Source organism: Oryzias melastigma, linkage group LG9 (genome assembly GCF_002922805.2).
Source record: "Oryzias melastigma strain HK-1 linkage group LG9, ASM292280v2, whole genome shotgun sequence".
Taxonomy (NCBI): domain Eukaryota; kingdom Metazoa; phylum Chordata; class Actinopteri; order Beloniformes; family Adrianichthyidae; genus Oryzias; species Oryzias melastigma.
In genome coordinates this window covers 13596703-13606568 of record NC_050520.1, presented here as the reverse complement: position 1 = coordinate 13606568, position 9866 = coordinate 13596703, and the positions used below count along the sequence as shown (strand labels likewise).

The following is a 9866-nucleotide window of genomic DNA, read 5'->3' as shown; positions in this document are numbered from 1 at the left end:
TTTTAGTGTTTGAGCTGAATAAAATGGGATATTCTGGAGATACTTTGATGCACAAGGAGATCAAATATGATCAGAAGTGAAGAAAGTAGATGGAAAAGTAATGATTTTGATAAAAATAAACACGTTTTTTAGGTTATTTTGAGTCATGTTGACCAGCTCCTTATTTTTTTTCCTTCCACAGACCAACATTGACTGCAGGATTGAGATGCTTCAGTTTGACCTCCACCTGATGTGTGTGGCTCCTTCTCACTGCTGAAGATTTTTCCCAGTCTTCACCTGTTTGTCTCCTCAGAGTTGCCGTTCCCTCATGTATCCTTACATAGAAACAGACCAGGACTATATCCCCAGTGAGGACATTGATACTCAGAGGTCATTTTCATATTCAACCCCTGGTTCCGATCAGTGCGTGCCCCCTTCTCCTCCTCCAAAAATCTCCACTGGTCAGTCTTTTCCCCCAGCTTCACACCATCAGTCAGTCTCGAGCCAGACCTCGCTGGGCCAAAATGTCCAACCGCCAGATGCTTCTTTGCCCCTTCCAGCATTCACTCCTACTCCTTCATGGGGTCTGACCCAAGACTCTCTTTCCACACCAAACCCTTACCTTCCTGTTGACGACAACCCGCCCCACCAAGTCACCGTCGATGTCCCGAGTCCGGACCTGCAGCCCTCTCCCTTCTCACCTCAGTGCTCCGAGGAGTGTCCGGAGCTGGAGTGCTCCGTCTGCTTCAGTCAGTTCAACAATGTGTTCCGTTGCCCGAAGATGCTCCACTGCAAGCACACCTTCTGCCTGGAGTGCCTGGCACGCATTAATGTCAAGTCAGCCGAGCCCAATGCCATCCTGTGCCCGCTATGCCGCGGACTTACACCCCTGCCCACCCATGGCCTCCCAAAGCTGACCACGGACTCAGACGTGCTGTCCTACCTGCCGGCCGCCATGCAGAGGGTCTACAGCATCCGCTTCATCCGAAACAAAGGGAAGCTGCAGGTCAAGAGGTGAGACTCTAGTGGGAACTGTAAATATCAATGCAGACTTCTTTTGCCTTTTTAAAGTAGTCTTAAAGTTTTTCAAAATTTGTTTTTACAATTTTCAACTTTCACTCTTAGTTTAAATTTTTTTAGTCTGTTTAACTCTTTAAAACTGATGCTCCTGTGTTTATGTTCTTTGATATACTCTAACTTTTCAACGAGCCGCTTTCTCCTTCAGAATCTACCAGAATTATCATGTTAATGGTTGAAAAGTTACAGTATGTTAAAGATTTTATCCTTAAGCATCACCGGCGATGCCTCAGGTATTAAAGTGTTAAATACCTTAAACTGATATAAGATCAATTTAAGTAAATAATGGCAGCCGAATTATCAATGAGGATCAGGCTTTTTTTTTTCCTCCTTTTAATCTGAAGTAAAATAAAACATCACTAAAACGAGAGTCTAAACCAAAAGAAGAAAACAATAATTCAAGGGGAAAATAAAGAGAAGCGCTGTTCTAGCTCTGCACTTTATTGTCTAAAGCCTTGTTCCCACTGAGCGGTTTGTTTTTACGATGCATACGTGGTGCAGACCGCTAGCATGTCATTGACATTGAAAACCAACAACAATGGAGGTCGTCCAGCAGCTCGTCTTTTTCTCGCTTTACTTTTTGTACTTGTGTATAACAGGAATTCAATGTCGTTTGAAGATTGCGGGCGACTAAAAGGAATACAGCCGTAAAGAGGAAAACAGGATCGCTAGCTTAGCGCTATACTGGCGGTTTCACTTTCTGCCAATCAGCGGATGGATACAGCGGCTCAAACTGTCCCGTTCTATTATTCTATGGACCTACAATGGATGGGGACCCCAAAGAAATGCAGAACTGTTTAATGGGTCCATTGAATAATCAAAATTTTTGCTTCCTCTTAACGGCCTATACCGGGCTTATGGATGTATTTAGACTGGACGCACCTGGGTCACTTAAAGGGGCCATACCATTATTTTCTTAAGCCTTTAAAAGTAAACTATATATATGATCATATATTACCTTTGGAAAACAAAAAAAACTATTTATGATATACGAGTCCTTTTTGTGGACTGTTTTTAATGCACAGAAGTAAAACGACTCGATTTCTGAGGCTCCGCCTTTCGCTCATTGTCAGTCCCGCCCATTTCACTACGTCATCCTTCATTCTCCTGAGCGTGACCAAACTATGTAAACAAAAGCACTTTTTAGCCTTTTAATGAGTTTCCGTGTCTACAATAGAGCTTTTAAGACCAAGTCATGGTAGCACCCCGCGCGTGTCGCGTAACGAGACACAGAAAAGAGAGTTAAATGTTTTTTAGTGGTGTTAAAATAAACGTTCTAATGAGTAAACAGTTGGACCAATTTCCTTTTGGATAACATGACAATCTAATGCTCTACATTTGTACGGGCCTCACTGATCTCCTCATTTCTACCGTGTTTGCATCATGTGACTGTCGGGTACGGTGGCCATTTTGGTTCAGTTGTTCCGCTCTCGGTTTGTTTCGTATTCAGACTGAGGAATCTCAGAGCGAACAGAAGTTCGGTCTGATTTTAAAAAAGGAACAAAGACCACTTTGAAAAATGGGTCCGAGAGCGGTTCCTGGTACTGGAAGGTAGTTATCCCCTGCCAGGAGACACTTTCTGGCAGGGGATAACTACCTTGGCACCACAGCTCTGCAGAGAAAGTGGATGTGTGTATCGTTGTAGTCTGGGGGCGGAGCTTGCAGCATAGACTCTTCCTGGAGGGAGCAGTTGGCATTGTGCTTACGTCAGCACGTTTCCAACCGCTCGTTTTCGTGGGTATGGGAGGGGCTGCTGCAGACAGCGCATGTTTTTAAAGGATTACTCTTAAATGCATGAACCGATCAAAATGCAGCTTTGGGGTTTTTTATACAGGGGAATGAACAGTAAAATGTATTTAAAAGCTCAAAAAGTTGTTTTTTCATGGTATGACCCCTTTAACGTGAGCCAGAGTTGGTTTCCTGGATAATCTGAAACAGATTGTCAGTCTTAATGCACCCAAGAAAATCCTGGTCTGGGACCAGGAACAGCTCTGACCCATCTCTTAAAGATGTCTGTTTGATTCCAGTTTGGGCTGAGTTTCCTCAGTCTTAGCAGCTGAACCAAACGGGGAAAACAGAGTTGGAGTAAAGCAACCACAAGGTGCTAATAAACATGGAGCAATGATGAGACACAGTAACTCATTGAAATGTGATTGGATGACAGCAGGCTCATAAAAACAACTTCTGACGTGATACACATTGCTTCTCACATCGTTTACTCAACAATGTATATGTCATAAACACTTATCAGCGTACCTTCCTAGCCGTCATCTTGCCAGTAACCCCCTTGCAGCATGCCTCCACCGTACTAAAGCAGCAGTAAAAAGTGACGTTGATACAGACATTCGAAATTGTCATTTACATTTTGAATATCATGACAAGCACTGCAAGGCGTAAGATATCCATTATTCTTTCTCTTGCTGTTTTGCCCCACACTTGTAGTTTCTGGCCAACGACTGAAGAAATCTTTAGTCGATTGGTTTTGTTTACAAGCTTTGGTTCAGAACTAGAGTCTGACTGACGGCAGTCTGAATACAGATTAAAGGCAAAGTTCAAAAATTGATCCAGACCAACGGACTTACTCTAAAGGAGGACTGCAAATAAACCATAAATATGAAAAACTGTAGATTTTCTTTTTTTATACAGTATATTTTAATTGCCCTGTGATTTTATTTATTTATTTATTTTTTGTGCATTTATTCTGTAAATGTCTCTTTCTCCTGTCCAGAGCTCCTGAAAGGGGACGCAGTTCAGTGACGTCTCTAGGGCCGACCAACCGCACGCTGAACGTGGGTCTTCCCAGCTCAACCGCGCAGGGCAGCGAGGCCCGTGGCGTGGATGGAATGGTGCTGCGGATGACAGGTCGCCCTGTGTGTCGAGCTCTTTTCCTGGTCTTTGTTGTGGTCATTATCGTTGTGCTCACAGCAGTTGTCATTCACCTTTTGAGCAAGCCCAACTAACATCATGTTTCATATTTACCTGTTGGATCTTTTAAAACTTTTAAATCCATCAATTCAGAAATGTTTTTATTGACCCTAAACCTCTGTGAAGAGAAACATCAGAAATGACCAAACTCTAATTTTCAGTCAAAAATGATTTTAGAATAACTTAGTTCCAGACTTCCTTTGTCAGACTACAGATGTTGTGACTGAACAGGATCTTCAGGGAGGACAGAGGAACAAAAGTCAAAGAGAACAGTCAGCATGAAAAGCGCTCATTGATGCTGTGAGGAAGTGACGGCCGACAAAACCAGGCTGCACGTCGGCGTGTGCTGAAGGGGAACGAGCAACAGCTCGCTCTCTGAATTCAGCTGTACTCAGGTTTTCCCTTCTATGTAAAGATTGTTGGTTCTAGTCTTTGAAATGGTCAACAGTCAGAACCTTCATCCTCTAAGCACTTTAAACTGTCAGCCAGCATGTTTTTACCGTGTTGCTTCCTTATGTTGAAGCTGCAGCTCTAAACAAATGTTGACGGCTTCATGGAAATGAGCTGGGCTGCAGCGGGTCTGCTGCTCAGGGGAGCTGCCATTTGTGGAGACGAGTACACAGAGTTCAGTTTAGGTCTGGTTGTTTGCAGCATGGAGCATTACTCTGGTGTAAACAGGGTCAATATGGTCCCAGCATTTTCTTAGTTTGTCTTCTGAACTTGTTTATTCGTCAGTGAATCCAAAACTCCAACAGGTTCAGCTGGTCAGAATAAACGAAAACTGTGGTGATTCACAGAGAGGAAGTGGCCTTTTGGCTCTGCTGCCACCTCAAGATTCTATCAAGATTCTGACGACTGAGGCTAACATCTTTATTTTTTTTTATTCATTTTTTTTTATCTTAAAATCCAATCTGTCAGTTGACTTCAACATTCTGTGTAGTATCCATGTAAGGCGCATTCTATTATCTTATAGGCTTCTCTCTGTTTTACTTTGCAATGTAAAATAAATGACTTTTATGTATTTATAACTATTTTAAAGCAAATGTTGCACCATTATATTTGTATTAAACTTAAATAAATTTCTACAAGAAACCAATCTTTTGAGTCTTTTTTTACAAGAAGTAAAACTTTCAGTTTCGACTAAATATCTGCACGTTTAGGACGGTGTCATGTGACCTTTTAAGGGAGGACTGCAGATGGCAGTGTAACCCCTTCAGTAGTTAAGGTACAAAACCACAATATCCTGCTTTGACCATCCTGCTGTTTGGGTCAAGTCTAAACTGATTTACATCTTAAAACACTCAAATTGTGTTTTACCAATGTATAGTGGAGCAGATAGTGTCATTTTTTAGCCAGAATCGTTCAGTTGATGATACAAGCATGAAATTTGGCACAGTTATAGTCTCTGGGTCTAGTTACAGGAAAAAAGTGCTAGCCACACAAAAATCCAATATGGCCGCCATTTTTTTTCAAGATGGCCGTCATGGCAGTAAAGTTGGCGGAATATCATAAAAATAGTTTACTTGATGATGTTTTCAATGGACTGCTAATGCCAGGGTGGCAGTGAGAATGAGCTCTTTCTGCATAAAAAATGCCCTATAATGGCCCTGTAATGTTTAGCAATAAAAACCTAATTTGATGAAGTACTCATATTTTTTCAATGCAACTCATTACACCAACAACCTTTGGTGGCCATCTTGGAAAATGGCCGCCATTTTGGAATTTAAAGTGGCTAGCACTTTTTTCTTAAAATGTGGTGTCTTATAAGTACTTCAGCCAAATTTCATGCTTGTATCATAAAATGAAAGATTTTTTGAGTTAGCTGCTCCACTAGTATGACCTGATTGGCTCGAGGCTTTTATGATATTCTCCACTCTAAACTTGAACAAATAAGTGATGATCACTGCTTTCACTAGAGTTTGATTAAGGTGCATTCACACCGAATGCAATTCGTGTGTCACATTTGCATGCCCCACCTCTTTCACCGCATGGCGAATTTGCTGCTCGCCGCCTGTCAAAAAATGTGTTCCTGACGCCACGGCCGGATGTGGGAGGAGCTACCAGCTCTGTCTGTCATTCACTTGGAATGAATGGAAGACACATATGATGTTGAGGAATAAAGTTCATTTTATGAAGAAAACATCGGTAAACATGTCTCCATGTTATGCTTTAGGTTTTTTACTTTAATATTATTAAAAGAAATATTGAATATGATCAACCCTCTGTAACCTATAGAGCCTTAAACTCAATTTCTGTCTGCTTTTAAATTTACCTTTGTATATTCAATTTGAAAGACTACCTGCTGCTTATTTGGTATCATTTTAATCAACATAACCTCTCCTATGTGACACTGCCTTCATTTTGTCATTTTTCCATGTATTCACATTCATAAAATCATGTAAAAACAGAAAATTCCATCTGGAAGTCATTCTACTGTGGAAACCCAAAAAATGGTTAGTAAAAACTGTGTTTACAACATAGAAGGAAAGTTTTAGGTGTAATTTCATTGAAATAAAAAAGGTGAGGTATTTGTTCTGATTTCCTTATCCACTGGAGCTGCAGGCTGGCAGAGCTCATCTACTTTGGGGGGAAGGCGGGATACTCTCTGGACAGATCACCAGCTTTGGCTCCCGCTGCAGAGCTCTCTCGCTCCATATGCCGACAGACAGCAGCATATGGGGTGTGGAGGCTGCCGGCTCGGGCCTCATTGAGACATTTAAAAAAAAAAGAAAAATGACCCCCTAATTTTATTTTTCCCCTTTGGGTTAATGCTAGACAGAGAGCCTTCAAGCTCAGCCACAGAGTCAGATACGTATAAAATGATGCTGTGATGGCGACAAGCTGCAGTGAACGCCTCCAGTGCGAATGTTCTGTTTGAGTGTTCAATACGTGAACTCTCATCTTGGACTTGTCTTCACGCATGTAATTGGCGAAAAGTGTGTGCTGAGTAGAACAGAACCCAGAACTCTCTCATTTATTTATTCATCTTTCGTTCCCAAACGTTTCTGTCGGAATGAGGAAGTGGATGTTTATCCTGCTCCTGCTAATCAGAACCCCGATCGTCCTCGGAATAAAAGGCAAGAGTGAATCCCTGAAATATACTCTGGAAGAGCTCTTGCTCCTCCGGTATTCATGTTTTCCAACACAAGCAGATGGATCGAGTTCTACCAGGACGGTTCGGCGCTGGTGGCAACAGCAGGCCTGTTCGGTGGAGGAAGCGAGGAAGGGGGGAGGAGTGAGGCAAAGGCTGAAGAGACTCTCCAGGACCCCGAAAAAGCCGTCCGCTCCCCTCTATTCTGCTCCCCAACGTTCGCTCTCTTCGAAATAAACTGGATGAACTACACGCCAACATCTCGTGCCAGTGGGCTTACAAAGATGCTAGCCTGATCTGCTTCCCTGAAACATGGCTGGACAGCACCTATCTCTGGATGGGCTCGGGACCCCAATACGCCTGCACTGGGACACTGAGTAGCCGGAAAAAACACTGGGGTGGTCTGTGTGTACGTCAATCGGGTGTGGAGCAGATCAGCTACAGTCATCCACTGCTGCTATACACCTGACGCTGAGCTGCTCGCACTGTCATTCAGACCTAAATATCTCCACGTGAGTTCGGTCAGCTGGCGCTCCGGCTTGTTTACATTCCACAGTCAGGCAACGTCACACGCGTGTCAGAGTCCATCTCGACATGTGTTCAACTGCTGGAAAATGCTTCACTGGACTCAGCTCAGAATTGGTGTGGAGTTCTTAAGCCAATTTTAAACTCTGAAACTAATAAAATTTTATGCACATATTTAAATTCTGTCTTTGACTTCAACATTGCAAGAACCACTGTGCCTCATTGTAGTGTTTCCTTGGGCTCATGTCCCAAGGTGGGCTTGTTGACATTTTCCTCAAAGTGCTCAGATAAGTACCACTTGGCACACCTACTTCTGAAATCTGTTTACGCTCTCCCACTAGCTGTCAGCCTCTCATAATCTAAAATTACTAGTGACAAAAATGGTGAGCAGCATTTCAGCTATCCAGCTATACAGTTCTGATCCAGATTTCAGCTCAGACGAGGAAAACAAAGATGTTCATGGACCTATGTGTCCACAAGTGGATGTATCAGAATGGAGCGGAGAGTTTGTGGTCCGCCATTTTTAGCTTCTATGTCACAACTACGGGCTTTTTCAGAATATTCCAGTTTTTCCCCTCTAATCCTCAGTCATAGCATTTGAATATGCAACGTTGAGCTTAATTTTCTTTATATACAGTTATGTCCATCATCAGAAAAATGTCACAAGAACATGTTAAAAACACCTTTTTCATCATAGAGTCGGTCAGCAAAATCATGATATTTTGTTGTTGGATTTATTGAAGGTGAAACATGTTTGAGGATTATCTGGTTTTCACTCCGTCAGCCCCCAATGAGCATGTTACATTCTGCTCTAAGATCAGACTGTTTAATAGTTTACTGAAATGAGTTGAACAGCTGATCTTAAGGATATGTAAATCTGAATCTTCTGTGTTGAACCAGGAGGATTCCTGGAAATCACTGAGTGTCGTCTCTAAATGTAACGTGATGGAGTTTAGAGGATCAAAAACGACATGCAAAAACAGCTCAGTAAGAGTGACGAAATGTAACGTGCAGAAAACACAAAAGGTCTGTGTGAAGGTCTGTGCTATGCACTGAATCACGTGTATTAACCACAAAAATTAGGCTAGCTCCCTCATTTCTTAACTGATTTTCACAAAATATACTCAATTTAAAGCTTGGAAAATGATTGATCTTGTGGGATATTTCAGTATTATCTATAAATATTAATCTGTAAATGGTGCAAGAATTACACCTTATACTGCTGCATCCATCCATTGCTGTCAAGTTAACAGTTTAGAAATATCCATGATTTTTCTTTTTACCTCTGTAACTTAAATTTATATAACTGAATTTGTAAATGCTTGTCAGAAAGGAGGGAGAAGGATGATGTTTAATGGCATGAATGACTATAACAAACCCCTTTGCCTATTAAACACCATAAAGTGCAAAAAAGAAAAAAAAACTTGGCCATATTTTATGGACAAGAATGAAACTACAACTTTCATTATTTTTGGATTACATACATGGTAAATACCTCTCAATTGTATTCAAAATGTACCTTTAAATAGAAAGTTTCATCATACTTTGAGAATAAGGCTCCAGCTGGCATCGTTAGCTGATACATTTTTAACCTCAAGAACATGGATCATAACATCAAATACATCTGGGGCCCGTTTCAAGAAGCAGGTTTTGTTGGAACTCTGAGTTCCTGAACTCCAACTTCTGGAAAACTATGTTTTCGGTTTCAGAAAGAGAGATAACTTAAACCTGTGAAAATGGGCGAAACCAAGCCCGTTCCAAGAAGCGGGTTAAGCTGAACTCAGAATCAATCACTATGGTAACTGAGTCTGTGAACGAAACCTGGTCGGTAGCAGGTTTTCTTCAGGAAACTTAGAGTTCTCTGCGGTCTCCGCCCCTTTTTAAAGTGAAGGATGTTCAAATAGAACTGCCCCATTAACATTTAGAGAACATTCACATTAGAGACATCATGTTTCCACCACGCAGAAACCAAAATAGCATGTCCATTCATAGAGGATCATGTAAAGAGGAGGATGGATTAATCCAGAGGAAATGTTATTTACGTCGGTAGAGGATTTGGAGGACACCAGTCGACTGACTGGAGTTTCCAAATTCATTTGTATTTGAGCGGTACCATTTTTCCAGGGACTTGTTAATAATATCAAGTTTTCTTTTCCTCTTTGTAAACCCTTCAATCTTTAAACCTCAAAGACAGATTCCTGTCAAAGCCTCTACCGTGCCGATTGTCAGAGGAGCTGCCTGTCATTGTAAGTGATGGGGTTCCAGCCCA

General features: G+C 41.7%; 1 protein-coding gene across 4 annotated transcripts in view; it reads left to right on the top strand.

The window, feature by feature from the left end:
- Window positions 1–5324, top strand: part of LOC112137735 (E3 ubiquitin-protein ligase RNF183) — an 11158-nt gene extending 5834 nt beyond the window's left edge. For 3 of the 4 annotated variants that reach the window (XM_024260196.2, XM_024260197.2, XM_036213759.1), the window contains 2 exons: window positions 182–993; window positions 3785–5324. In XM_024260196.2, the coding sequence (XP_024115964.1) occupies window positions 308–993; window positions 3785–4016 (918 nt within the window). In that variant the 5' untranslated portion in view covers window positions 182–307 and the 3' untranslated portion in view covers window positions 4017–5324. Of the gene's footprint in view, window positions 1–4; window positions 98–181; window positions 994–3784 lie in introns of those variants that run through there. The other variant, XM_024260198.2, reaches the window with a different exon arrangement.
- The last annotated feature ends 4542 nt before the right edge of the window (window positions 5325–9866 follow it).